The following is a 20,548-nucleotide window of genomic DNA, read 5'->3' as shown; positions in this document are numbered from 1 at the left end:
GTAAGGAAAGTACATGATATTTTGATACATGAACATTAAGTTGTTAAATGAATGAAGTTTTTAATCAATTTTGAATGATGCTATGATAGTTATTAAGTTAAAATTTTGTTAATGATATAAATAATAGTTATATGAATGTGAAATATTGGTGTTGGTTGTTTTGATTTGAATTTGCAGGAGGTTTAGGTAAAAATAAGCAGAAATGCTGCCGAAATTTTTATAAAAAAAAAATTTTGGAATACTCGAACAAGTCCCGTTCTACTTTTAATACGTGTTTGAACTTCGAGAGTTCAAGATAGGGACTTAATTATTATATTATACCATAAAAGTTATATTAATTGTAAATTATTCGCAAGTTGTCTGATATGTCCGGTAATGCCTCATAACCTCGTTCCGGTAACGGTTTGGGGTTAAGAGGTGTTACAATTATTTAATATATTATCGAGTTTTTAGATTCTAAAAGTGTGTTATAAATATTATATATATATATATATATATATATATATTACTATATTTTATAATATGCTTGTCAAATCCTCAATCTACTTGTTAAGTCTAAAAATCCAAAAATAATGTATGAAATATTTTTCTATAATTATTTTTAAAAAAATATTAGTTAATTTAAATTTTATTTTAAAACCTTTATAAAAGAAAAAAAAGAGAACTTGCGAATAATTGATAAATTATGAACAGATCGGACCCAGGGCGGCTATGCAGTCCCCAAGAGAAAGAAGAGTACATGAAGAACAGTTAAAAATGATGTAAATTTTGGACAATCTCTCAATTCCAAATTCGTTGACCTAGTCAAACATGAAGCACAACACATGGAAGTTGGGCATCAATGGCCATTCCCATTCAACATTAGCTGCCCCATGCAATGCATGCTAAACTAGTGACAACAGTTGGAGGAGTCCCACTTGAATTAATAATACTAAACTAATACCATTATACCGAGGCCATCACCATCTGTTTTCAACAACTTCACAAATAAATAAAAAGAAGGCAAGTAAAGTAAAGGCAAGGATATTTATTTTCTCCTCCACCACCGCCACATCTTCCCATCTTCATCCTTGCAATCTTGGTTTAGTTTTGATGATGGAGGGTTTCAATTTTAGATCCAAATCATCCAGGGATGGGGGGATGCAGATGGAGAGTTACTATGGAGGTAAAGGAGGAGGGCCTAGCAACATGCAGGACTTGAGGTGTTACAGTGCTAATTATGCTAATTCTGTTCAACCAAATCAGCTTGGCAAAGAGATTAAGATGAAGAAAAGCAAAAGCTCCTTTGAGTCTTCTTCCAAAACCTGGAGCTTTAATGACCCTGAGTTGCAGAGGAAGAAAAGGGTTGCTAGCTACAAGGTTTATGCTGTTGAAGGCAAGATGAAAGGTTATTTGAGGAAGAGTTTCAGGTGGATCAAGGACACTTACACCCAGGCTGTCTATGGTTGGAGGTGATCCCATCTCATCCTTGCCTACTCTCTACTTTTGTTTCTCTTGTCTCTTCTCTCTCTGTCTTTTCCTATGTGAACTTTGGGATTTGGGATGTCCAAAAATTCTTCAACATCAAAATTCCAGAATCCTATATATAGCTATAAAAAGAAAATTTATTACTTGTCTGGTACCTAAGCCAAAACCACATCTATGAAATTTGGAAATTAATGTTTCTTGGTTGAGTTTCTCAAGTTGGGGGAGACTAAAGACCCATGGCATAGTTACTGAGGCTTTAGATTGCCTTAAACAGATTATTCTGATCAAGATCAGGTCATCTAGCATAGTTACTGATAATAAGAATGGTACAGATCTATCAAAAACAATACTCCAATGAATTTAATATATAAAAATATGTATAAAATAATAAAATTCAGAGATACAAGAAGCCAACATCAAAACAAGTGTGTACTAGATGAAAACAAGGAAGATGACTTGCTTCAAATCCTCATTTTTTTTTTCTTCTTACATCAACAGCATTTGCAAGATTGTACATCTTTTCAGACTTACACAGGCAAGCCGAGATAAGGCAACTTGTAACAAAGATGAAGATATAGACTATTTTCACCGGCTACCAACTCTTGTTATGTGTGTGTCGAGTAGTGTACAGACAACACAATACAATACAATACAATACAATTGCCCCCAGCACCCAGAGGCCTTTGTATAATCAATGGGACTTGTGTAATCTAAAGAGATCAAGAAAATAATTGTGGCTCAATGTTAAAAATGTTAGGTGAGGCCCTAAAAAATCTTCAAAAAAGGCTATTGTTTTTTATTCAACTTGGCTCGGACTTGCCTGATCTTTGCGTCCACACGTGCGGTGAACCCGATCTTAGTTTTCTGTCGTGCCTTGGACCGTTCTCTAGTCCACATGTGTTGATCCTCAACATCTTTCCTGTAGTACTTGATCTCTTGGATGATATGATGATCCTCTGGCTCGAAACATCTTTGGTAAGCTATATGAGCCATGTAAGGGAGGGTACAAGCGATTGTGGCTAAGAGGGTGGTCTGCCAGTAGATGGGTGCGGGAGCAAGGGCTTCCACTAGGATTTGGTAGGCATTGCCAGATATTCTAGGAGATACCGCGCCATAAATTAAGAGAAATATATACCAAGCAGCAATGCTACCCCATATTGTGACGTGCTGGATCCATGTGAAGTGACTCATTGTGAGGGCAATCTGGCAATTGAGAGACCAAACGATGCAAGTGAACATTGTTGTACCCAAGACAGCCAAATCGGCGGTCTGGCCTTCAGCACGGAAAGCTTGGTCGTACAGGATGATAATATTGATGAAGAAAATGATTAAAGAGCACAATAGACCATTTCCCATCCACCCGAGTATTCTGTACCAGTCGAAAAACAAATTCCTAGGTCCTTGCTGATATACTGCAGGAAACTGCAAGACATGCAATATCTTTTAAGTCAAGTCTCAACTCTAACATGGATGAATTGCTAATGAAAGAAGCCTTTTACAAAACTAACCTCTAAGCAGACCTCAGAAGAAACATCTTGCTCAAAAACTCCTAGTGACATTACTGGTAGTGAGGTAAGAACAACATTGAACAACAACATGTACCAGTCATCGTAAACTGATTGTCCAGAAAAGCCTGTAAATGCCTCGAAGTAGAAGAGGGTGAGGCCAAACGCTATATTCTTGTAGAAGAAATAGCAAATCTGAATCCAAAATACCCCAACTGGTACAGCATTAGAGGAGGGCCAAGCATTTAAAAAACAAGAAAATGAAACAGACAATTCCTCGTTATTACCATCTGTGCGATCCTCTTGTAACACCAATGTCCATGGACAACAAGAAGTCTTTCCAAGAAACGAAACTGGGAAACAGAGAAGTCACTGGCCATTACAGCCTGAAAACGGGAAAGAGTTTGGTAAATTTCACTAACATGAAAAATTAACCAGTCTTAAGAAGCATCATGTCAAGATAGAACAGCAAAAGCCTACAATTTGATAATAATTGTTACAAACATCAAACATATTTGAGAGCAAAACATTTATTGGCAGTTGATGAGGATGTAAGAAGATGTTACCAACCTGCATACCTTCCACACCACTGATACCAACTCCAATATCAGCCTCTTGAATCATTCCAACATCATTTGCACCATCACCAATTGCTAAGGTGGTTTTCCCAGTTCCTTGTTTTACTAATCTTGTTACCTGGTGCCAAGGAAAAAAAAATCACCGAGAATAGACAATAAGATCTTCACTTTCAGGAATATCACCCGATTTAATCCATTAGAAACATAGAAAATTCTTACTAGTGCCTTCTGCTTTGGAGACACACGACAGCATATTACAGATGCACATTCAACCGCCAAGCCTAAGAATTTAAGTTTCATATCATCTTCCAAGGCATATGCAAGAGTCTTTCCGTCAATGATTAATGCAAAGGCAGCATGTGGATCATTTTCTTGTTTGATCATTTCTAAACCATTGGTGATCTGCTTCAATATGTCCTCCTTGACTTCCTGATGAGTAACAAAAGGGCAACAAAGTCTAACATCTAATGAAATCAATTTCCAAAAGAAAATTTCCTGTCAAGAGAAATACATACCTGTTTGTCCTCTGAACCACTTTCTGTAATACAGATTTGCTTCATGCCTTGTCTTAGCAGACTGCAAGCAAACCTGCATCACAAAGAGAAAATTTCACTAAATAGCTATCATGGAACATCTTTACACCTTTCAGGTTACCATTAGTGGATGAAAATAACGAGAGAAATGGCAGGAGACAAACCCTATATTTATAGCAGTTTCCATCTTATCCCCTGTCAAAACCCAGAGCTTCAAACCGGCTTGTGCTAGTTTATCGATACATTGGGGCACCTGAAATGATACCAGGTTGAAAATGAAATACACCAAACGACAAGTGTGTTAGAGAAACCAAACAAGGGTAATAACACATACCCCCTTCTGCAGTTTGTCCTCCACGGCAGTAGCACCAACGAGAAACAAATCCCTCTCCATCATCTCTGCAGCATTTTCAAGATTTGCATCTCTATCAGCCCCAATAGATGTTTTTGCTTTCTGAAATTCATTGTTCCAAGCAGTATACTCAGACTCCTCGAGCTTTCTATAAGCCAGTGCCAATGTACGCAATCCAGCTTCTCCATACTCATTCAAATGCCTAGTGGTATCTTCCAGATACAATTTTCCATCCTTTGCCAACCGATCGAAAATAATGCTGTGCCAAAAAGAGGAACAAGCCATCATACCATTGAAGGAACACATTCGTGTAGGCTACCATGTGAATTCCCTGATGATGAGGTCAAAGGACAACATAGAGACTAACCTGTCAGCACCTTTACACAGGAGAAGAATTTGCCCTTCTTCATCCCTTACAATAACAGTCATCCGCTTTCTTTTGCTTGTAAATTCCAACACATTCAAAATTTTGTATTCCCTACAAGATTCCCAAAGGACCATTAAGATGCTCAAATAAAAAAAGATTCTAAAAAGAACAAGCGATATGCATTGCCATCCCCACCTTTCAATTGGTTTTCCTGAAGCCGTATACTTTTCACGAACAAACACACTTGATTGAGTTCTTTGGAAAAACTCAAAACCCAATTCTCTGGCAGCAACAAGAAAGGATCCTTCATCAGGCGACTCTGCTTCATATGTATAATTGCCGGTCTCTTCATTCAGCTCAGGGATAGCAGTGTGACAAACTGCTAATATTCGGCAAAATAACATAATGCGTTCTGCAGTAGGCTCTTTCAACCAGTTCCCATTCATGAGTCGGTTGTCCTCAAAATTAAACCCTTTTATGGGAGATTTATGAGCGTTTTCTTTCTTGGAAGCGACAAGGGTCTTAAGTTCACCTTGATCCTCCTGGTCATTAGCCATCTGTTCTGCAGCAGCAAGTTCAACTTCACTAGGGGACACACCATATGGAATACCAGCAATGGAACATTTGAGAAAATCCATCTGATTGCAGGTCAAAGTGCCTGTTTTATCTGAAAGGATGGTGTCTACTTGGCCCAGTTCCTCATTTAAATTAGATGTCCGTGCTTGAGCAGGAATCCCAGTGTCCTCATCATACATTTGTATGTCTTGATTAATAAAGGTTGCTTGCAAAACCTTCACCACCTCAATCGAAACATAAAGAGAAATAGGTATTAAATATCCATAAAGCATGAGAGCAGTCACCATATGGCTAAGCCCTGATATTACAGGCTTTTGGGGACTATAGTATTCATCTGCATCCTGGGGTCGCATAAACCACCACACTGGCATGCTGTACTTAATTTCCACAGCAAAGCCAAAAGAGCTGATCAATGATATCACCAGAAGGACACTGAAAAGAACATAAATTATATAATCCATTTTCTTTTCTACTCTGCTCCTCTTGGAAGGAGACCTGGTGGAGTTCTGCATGACTTTGCTATCATGGCCAGTGAAGATCACAACCCCATACACAAACTCTGTATTTCGGAGTTTTGAATCTCTAAGGAGAATTTGGGTAGGGTCAATAGCATAAACTTTACCTTCATATTCAAGGTTACCAACAAAGGTGTAAAGGCTAGGGTTGGGATCTTCACATTTAATTATTCCTTTGAAGTTGTTGAAATTATCATCCTCATCCAAACCCAAGGTTGCCTCCAAAGCTTTCTTTGCCTTCAAGTTGGTCTCACCATCTAAATTCATGGTCTCCACATAGCAAATTCCATCCTCGTAATTTGATGATAACTGTAGCAAATCTGCAGGAAAGAACTGATCCTTCTCCACTTTCACCACATCTCCAACTCGAACGTCTTCCCACGTCTTTTTACCGAAGCCGCCTTCCTCATTATGAACATGAACTTTCCGACTATTAACCTCCCTATCTTGCATAAACCTTCGCCAATCCTCCAAACCTTCCTTCGCCATGCTTAGCCCTACGACGAAGACCAAAGGTGCAATCATGCTCACAGGAGAAAATGGCGAAAGGGGTGTAAGTGAAGCAATTGCACATCCAAGGAAGTACAAATTGGCTACTCGATGGAATTGTTCATACAGAGCTTTTGGTAAGAAAGAAAAAAAATTATATTTGGTTGTGGATATGCTATTTGATCGATAAGGTTTTTGGTTGAGCACTTGAGGTTCATTGCAATATACAGTTCTTGAGAATCCGGGCCCTCCTATAGACTGTCCCCCGCTCCCTGAACTTCGAAATAGACAAAACGAATAAAGATGGCTCTTGCGGAGCTTTGCTCTTATCCTACCCCGTGCCATCTTCTCAGAATCAAGCTTTTCTTTATTTATTTACTATCAAACAAAGACAAGCTCCAAAATCTACCACTCAGTCACCTATAACACGCAGCTTTTTTGCTTTAGTTCCTGATTTCCAAATACCAAATGATTCATATTTACAAAATGAAGCTTACAACAAATCAACATTGGTGAAAGCTACAAATTTGACCCAAAAGAAATTCCAAGGTAAGAGAGAACACCCCATGCAGCGGTTCTCAGAATCCAACATAATATATATATCCATGCATGCATGCATACGCACACACACATATATATATAATTTGATAGCAGAAAGGCAAGAAACAAAAAACACACGTACCCAACATTTCTTTTAAGCTAAGATCATTAAAATAAGGGTGTAATGGACAAAGGAGACAATGCTGAGCTGAAACTTTGAAATTTCAACAAATGCACAACACATCATTGATACTTGACCCAAAAGAAAACAACCCAAATACTCGAAATGAAAAGTTACCTGGAATCTAGAGGCTGGTTCATCTTCAATACCAAATGAAGTAGGCAATATCTCTAATGGTTAATTTGGATTAAAGAAGAACGTGTAGAGATAAAAAGAGAAACAGAGAGATAGAAAAGCCAGGGTTTAAGGCTTCCCCCTCCCTCTGTTTCTTCGAATCCAATAACAAGATTTCCCGGGGTCTCCTTCGCCCCTTCACTTCTATACGTAATATTTATAAATCTCTGTTCTTTTTTATTATTATATTTTTTTTGTGTATAATGAAAATTTTAAGGTTTCTTGGTTTTTATTTTATGAAAATCAGAAGAGAAAGCATAATGTGTTGATGGGTCAGGTTTTGCAAGAGAAGGAGAGAAAAGAGAAGGGTGGCATGGCCATGGCACTCAATCTTCATTTTTCGTTTTTATATAAAAATGGAATCAGCCAAAACAGAACCTATCTTTTCTAACGTTGTTTTTTTGTGGGGCCTATTTTTATCCTACGTGTCACATCCCTTGTAATAATAATAACAAAAGATTTTCTTCGTTCATTAATTTATGGAAAACAAAATTACTCTTATAATTAGACTTTATAATCCTACTTTGTTTACCTCTATATTTAATCTCCAAAGATTTAGGACTTTTTGACTATCAACTCCCCCCATAATTTATTATTAGTCCCTACACTTTTATAGGATTTGAAATTTAGGAGGTGCAATCTTTTACTTCGCATCTCACCATCACCAATGTTTTTAACCTTACCGGAAGTAAACGTATCACCCATTCAAATTAAACATTAGCCTTTTAAAAGTTAAAAATTCAATCTATCTTCTTCTTCTTTTTTAATTTAAAAATCTTAGTCCGAACATTACAATCATAGGTAGTTTTCGTCAAAATTTGTTAACTTAATATGTTTATTTTCTGTTTGTTGCAAGAAAACTAAGAAATTAATAAGACATGTTGCTTCCAAGCTAGATAATTACTTTTACCAATTAACAAAAAAATCAATTCAACCAGTTTGTATTGATTTGTAGATCAACTGATTTTTTTTTTATCTCTCACCAGACTGGTACTTCACCCAATTTCTAGTCCAACTAGTCCAATTGGCCACTCCAATCCAGTTTAGAGAACATTAAATTTTCAATTCTTTTTTCATTTTTTTTTTATTTTAAAGAGTTAAATTTTCATAATATTTTTAAAACATATAAATTTTAAAATTTTATGTATCTTTAAGGATAATGACCAAATTTTATTGCAAGATAAAATTTAACCATAATAATATTGTTACGTTTTTGCAACCAAATTTATGGTTAAAATTGACTTTATACAATAACATTTAATCGTTACGCAACATAAGACGTAATCAAATATGATGTAGTTGTAAATTAATATTTTACAACTATATAAATAGGTAAACTACATAAATAGTCACTCAACTATTAGCATATTTTTATTTTGGTTATCAAATTATAAAATCTTTCAATTTTATCACAATGTTTCTAATTGGTTTTGTTTTGGTCATCCTTTGTTAAATTGTTAACAAAAATTGTGGCACAACCTCTTTTTAATTGGTGTAATAACACATTTAGTCCTCGACACTTACACATTCTATCAATTTGGTTCTAATTTTAAATAATTCAACAAACTTAATCATTTGTATTTACAAATTTTATCAATTTAATCCCCAAACACATTTTTTTAAAAAATAAACATAATAAATCATTTAAATGTAATAAAAATTTATCAAGAATAACCCAAGTTCTTGTTATATTTTAAAAAAGAAATTTAATTACGTCTTTTATTCTGGAATCCCCAAAACTAAGATCTTGCTCCAATTGTCCAAATAAATAATTTTAGGGAAGTCTCTTTGTTTACTCTATTTCATTTCACTAATTGTAAATTATGAGGGTTTTATTTAAGCCACAAAAATTAGAAAGGATTCTAATTAAGCCATTAAAATAAGGGGAAAGGCTACATCTCCACCTTATGAAAAATATAAGGATATCTTCTCCTTAAAAGGTAATAATTCAAGTATTGTAAATTGGTAAATCTTTGGTTGTGGTATACCAAGGTAGTGGAGGTAGGCAAGTAGGGTCAAACTACTATAAATCGATTTTTCAAGCTTTTCTTCCATTTCATTATCATTTAGAAAAGTTTGCAAAAAAATTTAAAATACCAATTCACCTTCCTCTCGATGTTTTTGGGCCTAACAATTGGTAACATAGTTTGGTCTCCATCAAAGGTTTAACCACCAGGAAATATTCAGAGGCTGACTATATGAACAAGGGTTTTCAACAACCACATTTAGTTCCTCGTCATTGTTCAACTACGCATATAATTTAGCTACATGATTTCCACATTTGCAGTGAACTACTATCATTCTCTCTACATTTTCATCATCTAAAACCTGAAGGTAGCTAAATATGACCAGATTTAATGATGCCAAATGATAAGTGTTAAAAGTAACATACTTTAGTCTCATTCTTAATGCATCTTTAGGTGGTTGCATGATGTTAACTATGAATTATATACTCATAATCCTTTAAATTCATGTTTTGAATCTTAATAGAGCACTTGGGAGCAATAAGAGTGAAAATCAAAACATTGGAGCAATTTGGAAGCTGCACATAGGAAATAGAGTTTCACACGGCCAGACCACACGATCGTGTGAGCCACACGGGTGTGTGCCCAAGGCATGTCGATTTCGTAGACCATGTACGCTAAAAATAGGAAATTTTGATTTTCAAATTTTTTGGCACTTTAAGAAGATATAAATGATAAAAAAAGAAAAAAGGAACAAGCCGTCTTAGTTTAGCACGGAAGTTACCCAAAATAACACCATTGAAGCTAATTTCTAAGCAGTTCATCAAGATTCAAGATTCCAAGCTTATTTCCTAGGAAGTTTTCATGAGTTTCTTTTATTTTAATGGTTATACTATATTTTCGATGTTTATTCTTGCAAGTATGAACTAATTTTCTAAATACCTATGGGAGAAAAACCCTAGAATGGATTTTATTATTTGATTTCTAGTTTTATTCAAGAAAATCTTAGTTTATTTATTTTTAATTATGAATGCTTAATTGTTCTTGAGTTAATATTTCTAGAGTATTAATCCATGTTTGATGTGCATGAGTTTGAGTTGAATAAACCCTTCTTGTGATTAGATCTCGCATAATTGGATGAACTTGCATGCAATCCTAGAAATAGGATGACATAAATATACCAGATTATAGTCAAATCTAATATGGGGATCTATAGAGTGAATTAAGGCCATAATAAGTGTTTTAATTAGAAATAAATTTTAATTAATCAACCTAGAGTTAGTTATTCTTATGCTTGAAAGAAATATTAGTATAAATTAGGGATTTCTACAGATCAAAGTACTAGGATTGAATGTCTTTGCTTTGAAGGTCATATGTTAGGTGTTTATGATGTTTTAAACTTGGTTTTTACATGTCATAAGTAGAAGTGTGCATGGGCCGCGCCGGGCCGGGTTTGGGCCTGGCCCAGACAAAATTTTAGGCCCGTTTTCTAGGCCCGAGCCCAGCCCGGCCCGAAATATGAGCTTAAATATTTATCCAAGCCCGGCCCGAAATAAAATTGTTAAGCCCGAGCCCGGCCTGGCCCATATTAAATTTTTTTTAGCTTATTTCATTAAATAAAAAATTTTAAAATATAATAAATCAAATACATTTAAAAACATAAAACAAATATTAAAACAAGAAATAAATAAAAATGAGACTAAAACAATTCTTAAAACAATACATAAATTGAAAATATAATAAAAGTTGTTATATTAAAATTGAAAATAAAATATAAATATGATTAAAAATAAAAAAAATATTTTAGTATATAATTTGGGCTGTAGGTCGGCTTGCAAAAAGTTTTACCCTAGGTTCAGTCCATTTTTTAAACGGGCCTCATTTTTTGCCCAAACCCATATTTTGGGCCTATATTTTTACCCGAACCCTCTCATTTTTCGGGCAGGCCGGGTAGCCCGGCCCATGCACACCTCTAGTCATAAGTCTATGATTTGATATTAAGCTTCTATGTGTTAAAGTAATTGAGTTTTGAAGAGACTTTTAGGTCTTGGAATAGGTGTATCGGTACATGGACTTGGTTGTATTGTTAGAAGTACAACAGATTCAAAATATCTATAATATCACGAAGATGTATCGGCACATCTCCTCATTAGTACTGATACATTTATGGCAAATTTTGCTTTGAGTTGTTTTGACCCTCGAAGACCCGTACTTGATCCTAAACACCTCCAAACACCTAGAAACAATTTTAAAATGATTTCAATATGATTTTAAAGTTTTAAAATTGAAATTTGATTATGTGATATGGTTTGATAAAAAAATTTAGACTCGATTACTTAGTGAGTACAATGTATTATTGTAACTTGAGTTATTTCGACAACGAATGTGACATCTCGTATTCAAGTTTGCTGTTCGAGTTGAATGTAGAGTGCCACATTGAAAATAGAAGTATTGCATTGAAACAAACCGTTAAGTTCAACAACAATTCTTGCCATTATTCCTTTAGAATTTATGTCATAATTTGAGAACGACCCGTACAATTAACCCTATATTGGCACATACTACAATTGAATACTTAATGTATTCATGTTAACCTTGCTTTTTGGTCATATTCTAAATTGTATTTATGTCATATATAATGATTCAATACATAAATTAATAAATTTAGAGTTAAAACTAAATTATTGTGATAAATTATATAAAATATACTTAAATAGGTAGATGATAAAATAAAATTAATATGAACACTACAAACATTTCTTTTGTTCTTATCCTTTCCTCTATTTTCTTTTCACATTTATAAAGGTAAAATGCAAAAACTTATGAAGTTTCAAATTTCCGCTTTTTCATATAAATCACCCGTTCGAAAAATGAGAGGGTTTGAAAAAATAATATAGGTCCAAAAATAGGTTTAAACAAAATATAAGACTCGTTTTTTAAACGAACCAGGTCTTGGGTAAGATTTTTGACCCGGGCTCAACTCAACCCGAATTCGCCTAAATTTTTTCACTGGTGTTTATTATTGTATAAATCTTATTTTATTATTACTTTTGTTACTATTTTAGATGTATTTGCTTACCAAGTTGCAACTATCTTAATGTTATTTAAATATAAAAATATTTTTAATGTATTTTGAATTTGTTAAAAATGTTTATTTTAATGTTTATAATGTATTTAATATGTTATATTTTAAAATTTTACTTTTATAAAAATAATATAAAAAATTTAATACAGACAAATCAAACCAAACTCGAGTTTAACATTTTTATCTGAATCAAATTTAAACAAAATCTTAAACTTATTTTTCGTACCAAAGTCTAAAATTTTATATTACTTCCAACCCTTTCAAACCCAGTTAATGCGAACACTGAAATTTAGACAAGTCGTAAAGATTTGGACGGAGAACCCTCGAATCACATGAATCTCCTGCTTTTTGGGAGGTGACGGCTCACGCTCAAATGGCTTCCAGTCAATTGCCATGTATATGATTATACTTATAAACAAATATGAACTCGTTTGGCAACAGTCAATTCTATTCGACCTCAATAATAATATGTCATCTCAATTTTATTGATGAAAATTTAAATTTATTATTAGATTAAAATTTTATTTTAATATTTTTTATGCATATTTTATTATTTCTATCGATTGTGTATATTATTAGAGATTATTTGACTCGAATTACATTACTTGTTAAAGAAATAAATACACTTTACGAACCATACAACACAAGTTAAATTCGTATAGAACTATTCTTCTTCCATTTGACTTTGATTAAAATATAAATTTTCAACCATTAAATATCATTCGTTTTTCAACATTTCCACGTAAAATCTGTATGTTCTTTTTTTTTTCTTTTCTTATAGCTTGCGATCGTTCTACCGCTATTATCGATGTTTATTATAACATATATTAATAATGTTGTTAATTGAGTTGGTATCACAAATTAACTTGATACTATCTTAGGATTCATGAAAACATCATTATAAACAACTGTATTCATTAATATTATTAATCGATCTATTTATGTGTTTAATTTTTTTTACTTACAATTGAATCTATTTTTTTAATTTTTAATATGTACATATTTTATATTTTATTATTAATTAGTTTCAAACTATACGTTTTATTATTTATTGTATCTTATTTTTAAACAAAATTTATGTTCTAAATCGTAATTTCTACATACATACGTGCGATAGAGTTTCTAATTTTTTATTTATAAAGTGAGTTATATTATTATAAATATATATACATTTTATATAAATTAGCTTTTAATGCTTATCCTTTGTATATGTAATTTCACGTGTTTAACATTTAATTAGTTTTTTCAATATTATTTTTTTAATAACTTTTTAAAAAGTTGATTGAGTTTTAGTTCGATTGACATTAATATTGTTGTCGATTGCACAAGGTCGTGAATTTGAGTCTATTGAAGCATATTATCTTCCCATTTAAAGGTTGGGGAGGGGCTATGGGTAGTTTTAAGCATTGCATCAAAAAGAACAAATATGATAAGAACTTATAATAAGATTAATCTTAAAAAAAATATTTAAAAACTTTTTTTTTCTTGAGTGAATTACCAAATCTTTTATATACATCCAAAGGCGAAGCTAAAAAATTTTGTAAGGGACCGAAATTAAATTGTAATTTTTACGATAATAAAAATGCAATCTAATTATTTTAATAGTTTACATCTCTATAATTTTTAAAGTTGCACTTTACCCTTACTAATTTAAAATTTTTAAAAATTTTAAAAAACCTAAGTAAAAAGTTTTCCATTTTAAAAGTCAGGACTCTTGCCAGCTCTCCTAACTACGCTACTGTCTACGTTATTTAAAAATAAACAAAACAAAATTTTGCAAATGATGAAAGTGGATTGCAAATCAAGCTATGAATAGATGTGTAATTCTAATCCTTCATATGCATTATTTGCAAAATATATATATATTAGGTAATAAAATACTTTTAAATTAAATTAATAAAAATTATTTAGATTGTGTTTTTTTTTCTGAATATAACTTTCAAAAATAATTTTTGGAAAATAATTTTTTGGAAAAGTTGATATTCTCTATCGTAAAATATTCTTTATCGTTTAGTAAAATTTTAATTTTCAAACATGTTTTAAGTGAAACAAATGTAACATAAATTATATTTATTATAAAATGTTGTAGAAATATTTTGCTTTGATAATCAAAATATGTTTTATGATAAGATAATATTTTATATAGACTTAATTATAACAAATATTTAATAAAAAAATAATCTGAAATTAAGTATTATATATATGAAAGGTAGAGGTGAAGGTACAAAAATTTAAGAGGTCAGAATTAAATTATAAATTCTGGGGGTTAAAAAGTAATTTTATCATCATACAAATTCATAATTTTATAATTTTCTAAAGAACTTACGAAGCAATGTTACCTTTTTTCAAGGTTATCAAAATTGGATTAGATCGGTTGATCGGACTAGGAATCAGTTGAGTTATTGGTCCAGAGAATGATTTCGAACTTGTTCGACTAAGAGTCAGTGCAGATCGATTGAATTGATTAAAAAATCAATTGAACTAATTCAATAATTATTTTTTAATTAGATCAGTGAATGAGTGACTTGACTGATTCAATAACCGATTCAAGTTTAAAAACATTACCTTTGTTTGGTGGAGGCCAAGGCACCTACTTACCCCACCAATCCCCCCTCCCCCCACCCCCCGAAAGTGATAATGACACATTGAAGCTTTTAGGATAATTCATTAAGTAGAAAATAAACAAATAATCATATTTATATTCTCAAAAATATTCATATTTTATACTATAAAAATTTATTACAAAATATTGATAAATTGTAATATATATTTTATTATTTTAAATTTATAATTATCACAACTTTTATTAAATTATAATTATTTTTAATGAATGATTATCAAAACTTTTATTTTATTACAACTTTTCTTAACTAATAATTCTAAATTAAATATTACAATTATTTTTAAATATGAATTTAATAATTTAATTGAAAACGTTAATTCAAAAGTTTCAAAACTTGTGTTAATAAAAAATTCACAAATTATGATATATGAACTTAAAATAATAATATTTTAACATTTAATTTTATCATTTCAACCAAAATTTCATTTAACTTTCATATAATCTTTTAATAAATATTTTTTATATAATCATTTTCCATCTAAATGCAATTGCATTTCACTTCTAACTACGCCTAGACAATAGTGACGGAGCTAGAAAACTTTTTAGGGGCGAATTAAATTGTATATTTTACCATTTTAATAGTCTATATCTTTATAATTTTTAAAGAATTAATTCAAGTTTTTATATTTTTTGAGGGCCAAAGTATAATTTTATCATTACCATTACTAATTTAAAATTTTATAAATTATAAAGGGCTTAAATGAAAAATTTTCCATTTTAGAAGGGCGGAACCCCTACCACCCCCTTGGCTTCGCCACTACTAGACAACATAATATGTTTTCCTAAAATAAAATAAAAAATCTTTATATTTATATTTATATTTTAATATTTAGGTTTGTAGATCAAAATAAACTTTAATTATCAATTTGCACATATTAAATAAAATTTCATTTGAAATGAAAATTTATTTCAACCAAACAAAAATGAAAATTTATTTTAATATAATATTAATATAATAACTTATTTTAAAATGAAATAATTCATTTTTAAATATTATATATTTTTTTCTATTGGTTACATTATTTCTAAAAATTTACAAGTTCCCACACTGATTGCATAGAATCTATCTCAACTTTCATAGTTATTTCTTAGAGCTTGGAATCAGCACTCTACATTACTTCACTAAATGTGAGTAGATCATCATCTTTTTGTTTGACAAACTCAATGTTTAAAATATTTCCACTAAATTGGAAGAACTTAAGCCACCGAGATACCCTACCACTATAACAATGCTTCCTATGCTATTGACTATTTGCAAGTCTACTATTAGGAGTTGGTTCTAAAACTATTTCTATAGGGTTTTATGTATTTCCTTAAAGTTCCTCGAGTACTTATTTACTTCGAGGTTTAAAGTCGTTCATATAACTCTCCTTAATGAAGGTAGCACGAGTCGACACTATAATTGTTTTCTCTTTTAGGTTATGAAACATACCACCTTTTATTCTTTTAGGATATCCTACAAACATGGACAATTTTATCCGTGAATCCAACTTCATCAAATCTTTGTCCAATAAGTGGGTTGGGCATCCCCAAATCATAAAATGCTTTAGATTTGGCTTCCTATCGTGCCACAATTCGTAGGGACCTTTAGGTTTGGCCTTAGTTACTACATCCTCAGAATATAACAAGCCTTTTGTAAAGCATATCCCTAAAAGGAGATTGGCAACTCCGAATAACTTAACATTGATCAAACCATGTCTAATAAAGTTTGATTCCTTCTCTCTGCAATGCCATTCTATTGTGGAGTTCCTAACGCAAATAATTAGGATAATATCTCATTCTTTACTAGATGCCCTAAGAACTCATCCAATAAATATTCCCCACATCGATCATAATAAAGTTTTTTATAGGTAAACTAGTTGTTTCTCCACTTCCGCACGAAACTCTTTAAATTTATTAAATGTTTCACTTTTTGGGAGCATTAGATACACATACTCATATCTGGAATAATCATCTATAAAAGTTACATAATAATTGTAACCACCTCTTGCATTGACGTTCATTGGGTCATATACATCAGTGTGCACATATTCTAAAGGTTTACATTGTGGAAGATCAACTTCTTTAAGCAAACTTAAGGTGTCATCTTTAACAAATCTAGTGATTCTTTCTTGGTTAATATGACCAAGTCTCAAATGCCAAAGGTACACCTCGTTAGAGTAAGAAATTTTAAATCTTTTATTCGCTAATACAGTTCAAGTAGTGCGTACATATTTGGTTTGATAAAATAAAGATTATTAGACATCCATCCATTACAGATAATAGTAAGACTTCTACATATTGAACACTATTATTAAAAGTCACGGTCATTTAATCTTTAAATAAACATGCAACAAAAGTTAAGTTTCTTTTGAAACTTGATACATAGAAAACGTCTTTCAAAATAATCTTCCTAAAATTATTAAAATAAAGATGTACATCTGTGACTGCTTCAACTACCACACTTGTCCCATTTTCGGTCCACAACGATACTCTTATCTCTAAGATCTTTTATTTACTTAAACCTTTGTAGAGAAACACACACATGATTAGTAGCTCCAAAATCAATGGCTAGTGGTCTATTGAATCTTCCACTAAGCAAATTTCTATCATAAAGAGTTTCATACATTTTCCCTTAGTGACTAGGTAATCCTTCCAATCTTTGCAGCTAACCTTAAAGTGCCATTTCTTATTATAACAGAAACACTTAGAATTAGATAAGTCTTTAGGCTTCTTGGTTTTCTTCCTTTCCATTTTAGCTAACCCTAGGGACTTAGCCTTATTTTTCTTAGCAGACTTTCCTTTCCCTTTAGAGGAATAAGCAATCGCTAAGTGTGCTTTTGTTTTTTAGACTGAATGACCGTAAGTAATTCAACATCAACTCATAGGATTGTAATTCCTTTATAAGTTATGTAAGTGTCATATTCTTGTTCCTAATGTTATATGCTCTAAAGCTTGCAAAGTCTTTGGACAAGCTTTTGAACATCATTTCTATTTGCATGTTCTAGTCAACATTGGTCTCATTATCCGTGACCTCAGTAAAGTATCCCATAAGAGTAGTCATATTGTCTTTGAATGGAGTACTGGGTTTCTACTAGGCATTCATCAAACTAGTTATAGTCGACTATCGAGCCAATGCAGCTTGGTCTCTAAATATGTTTTCTAGTTTGTCTAGAATTGCTTTCGTAGTCTTACAGCTCTCTAGTTTTTTATAAAAGGTATTGGTCACGCTTTCTAGCATATAGCAACGAGCTATCTCATCAAACTCCTCTCAGCATTTTCTAGCCTCAACTTGAGTTGTCGGAGGGCATTTATTATCAAGAACTGTTTTGAGTTTATCATAACTTAAGACAATCATGAGGTTTTTTTTCATTTATTATAGTTAGTTTCATTCAATTTGTTCTAAGTAAGTATGTTTAGCAAGTGATTAGGTGTCATTTTTTCAAACTAAAAATAAAACATCCATTCATTAATATCTTTGTATTAAGCAAATATTAAAAAATCTTTGCAACAAATGATATGCATTAAGATAATGCATGCGTCTTACATTAAACCTTAAAAACATTTGGAAGTAGTTGCAATGATAATTCCTACACTCATTGAATTAAGTCACCGTGGGGCAATCTTAATCAACTAGTAAGAACATAGATTTCCATCCAATTAATAGATGAACCTAATCCTTTAAATATTCACACGTACTAATAATTGTTTAACGTTTGATCATCATTCTAACTTAAGTCTTCAGTAGAGCTTTTACTTAACTAGAATGATCCTGTGTGTATAACCATCAATTCAACACCTAGCACTCAATGTACCACAAATAAGTCATCGTAAGATAATCTCAGTGAATAACATGTGTGACTAGTTGTCTTGTATAAAAGGGAAAACCTCTTCACTAAATTCTACCAACCTCAGGGCCAAAAAATTATCATATGTGATCACAAGATAGTTATCTCTTTTTAAGAAAATATCCTCAATGAAGTCCACATGGCAATACCTACCATGGGGTAGGCAAATTGTTATGCCATTACAAGAGACCATTAATGGAGGTTGTAGGTCTTATTTAAGGATATTATCTCACTCAATTTTTTAAAAAGCATGCAAGGTTTTTATTTCTGGTTTTAATCATGAATGATTAAAATGTCATGACAATAACATATAACACTCTTTTCCTAAATTATATGGCATGTTTATCATACATATGCATGAACATACTTTTCAGTCAATTTAAATATCATTATGTTATCGTAAAGAAGCATAAAATTAAATGAATCTGAATAGCCAAAGTATAATACCCCTAACCCTTATCCGTCGCCGAAACAGGGTTACAGAGCATTACCAAACTTTACGGATTAAATACGGGCATTTCACAACCTTTATTATACATATCAAGAATCAATTATAAAACACCTATATTGTCCCTTAGATGGGCCCTCGAGGCCCAATATACACCTTAATAGTGAATCGAGACTAAACTAGATACTCAGAGAATTTTTCTCAAAATTTTAAAAATTTTCTTAGGAGCAGGGGACACAAGCCCGTGTGGTTGGCCGTGTGAGCATATGATGTGAGGCACACGATCGTGTCCCAGCCCATGTCCTTACTCGTGTAACTTTCTGAAATTGGTCACACGGCCAACCACACGCCTATGTGCTAGATCGTGTGTAAGGTACAAGGGTCATACGGCCAAGACACACGCCCGTATGCTAGGCCATGTATCACACACGGCTGAGACACACACTCATGTCTCTGTCTTTGTGGACGAAAATAGGTCATTTTATGGCCTCTTTTCTCACTCAATCTTGACTTCAACCTACACACCAATTTCATACATATAGACCATAATAAGATCTCCAAAACAACCAATTTATGCCCTTAATATGATTATATTTTCACATATATTTCAACAATCTAAACTAGAACATAAATTAATTTACATAGACAAACCTATATTAACATGCTTTACTAATTCATTCAATACCCATACCAACATTTATATCAAACATGACAAACCATATATATATAAGTTAACATGAAACATAACAAAAATGTAATTTTAACATTTACATAACTATTTTAATCCCTAAACATGCCATATAAAACATAGTATATTTAGCAAAATCTACTGGCAAGTTGGATAGTGTGATTCAATGTGTTGATCTAACCTCCTGACTTCTGGTAAATCTACAAAAAAACATTAAACAATACAAGTAAGCTTAATGAAGCTTAGTAAGTTCATTGGCTTTAAACATAAATCTTATCGATCATACTATAACAGTTCATTTAAATAAATCATTCATTACACATTTCCTGCCAACCACAACTTTAATTGATGAATTCACTTGTTTCATCTCAAATTCAATAATATCATTAAGTCTACGAACAATAATTCCTTATGTTACTTACCGAATTACCAACCTTTGTCAAATCGGTAAACATCTTATGGATATGAGTACATCGTATACAGAATCCCGAAGGCTGCATAGAAGCACATAAGTGCTAAATTAACGGAAATCTGTAAGGGTTAAAAACAAGCTCGTAAGAGCTGAATGGAAACGCATAAGGGTTAAACTGAAGCTCAAAAGAGCTTAAGTGAAACCTAGAAGGGTTAAACTAAAAC

General features: G+C 32.1%; 2 protein-coding genes across 4 annotated transcripts; one reads left to right on the top strand and one right to left on the bottom strand.

Moving 5' to 3' along the window:
• Window positions 1-901: 901 nt before the first annotated feature.
• Window positions 902-7,781, top strand: LOC108459529 (uncharacterized). 2 transcript variants are annotated; one of them, XM_053026911.1, is made up of 2 exons: window positions 902-1,451; window positions 1,966-2,223. In XM_053026911.1, exons 1-2 carry the CDS (start codon window positions 1,093-1,095, stop codon window positions 2,156-2,158), a joined length of 552 nt encoding a protein of 183 aa, XP_052882871.1. In that variant the 5' UTR covers window positions 902-1,092; the 3' UTR covers window positions 2,159-2,223. The 2 variants fall into 2 exon arrangements, with proteins under 2 accessions (XP_052882871.1, XP_017614404.2); XM_017758915.2 differs by lacking the exon at window positions 1,966-2,223 and adding an exon at window positions 7,525-7,781 and having other exon boundaries at window positions 912-1,451.
• Window positions 1,247-7,616, bottom strand: LOC108459893 (probable phospholipid-transporting ATPase 4). Of its 2 annotated transcripts, none has more exons than XM_053026910.1 (11): window positions 7,221-7,616; window positions 4,998-6,832; window positions 4,803-4,913; window positions 4,418-4,694; window positions 4,248-4,336; window positions 4,066-4,138; window positions 3,770-3,979; window positions 3,543-3,668; window positions 3,260-3,358; window positions 2,976-3,167; window positions 1,247-2,889 (listed from the first exon to the last, which is right to left on the bottom strand). In XM_053026910.1, the coding sequence occupies exons 2-11, from the start codon at window positions 6,725-6,727 to the stop codon at window positions 2,254-2,256; spliced, it is 3,543 nt and encodes a 1,180-aa protein (XP_052882870.1). In that variant the 5' UTR covers window positions 6,728-6,832; window positions 7,221-7,616; the 3' UTR covers window positions 1,247-2,253. The 2 variants fall into 2 exon arrangements, with proteins under 2 accessions (XP_052882870.1, XP_017614782.1); XM_017759293.2 differs by having other exon boundaries at window positions 4,998-6,802.
• Window positions 7,782-20,548: the final 12,767 nt, after the last annotated feature.

Source organism: Gossypium arboreum, chromosome 4, assembly GCF_025698485.1.
Source record: "Gossypium arboreum isolate Shixiya-1 chromosome 4, ASM2569848v2, whole genome shotgun sequence".
In the NCBI taxonomy this organism is placed as follows: domain Eukaryota; kingdom Viridiplantae; phylum Streptophyta; class Magnoliopsida; order Malvales; family Malvaceae; genus Gossypium; species Gossypium arboreum.
This window is presented reverse-complemented; position numbering and strand designations above follow the sequence as displayed.

Coding starts and splice junctions, on each gene's coding strand:
- LOC108459529 (XM_053026911.1), top strand. CDS start 1,093: ATGATGGAGGGTTTCAATTTTAGATCCAAATCATCCAGGGATGGGGGG. Junction 1,452..1,965: donor CAGGCTGTCTATGGTTGGAG/GTGATCCCATCT, acceptor TTACATCAACAG/CATTTGCAAGATTGTACATC.
- LOC108459893 (XM_053026910.1), bottom strand. CDS start 6,727: ATGGCACGGGGTAGGATAAGAGCAAAGCTCCGCAAGAGCCATCTTTAT. Junction 4,914..4,997: donor TCAGGAAAACCAATTGAAAG/GTGGGGATGGCA, acceptor GGAATCTTGTAG/GGAATACAAAATTTTGAATG. Junction 4,695..4,802: donor CTGTGTAAAGGTGCTGACAG/GTTAGTCTCTAT, acceptor TTTTTGGCACAG/CATTATTTTCGATCGGTTGG.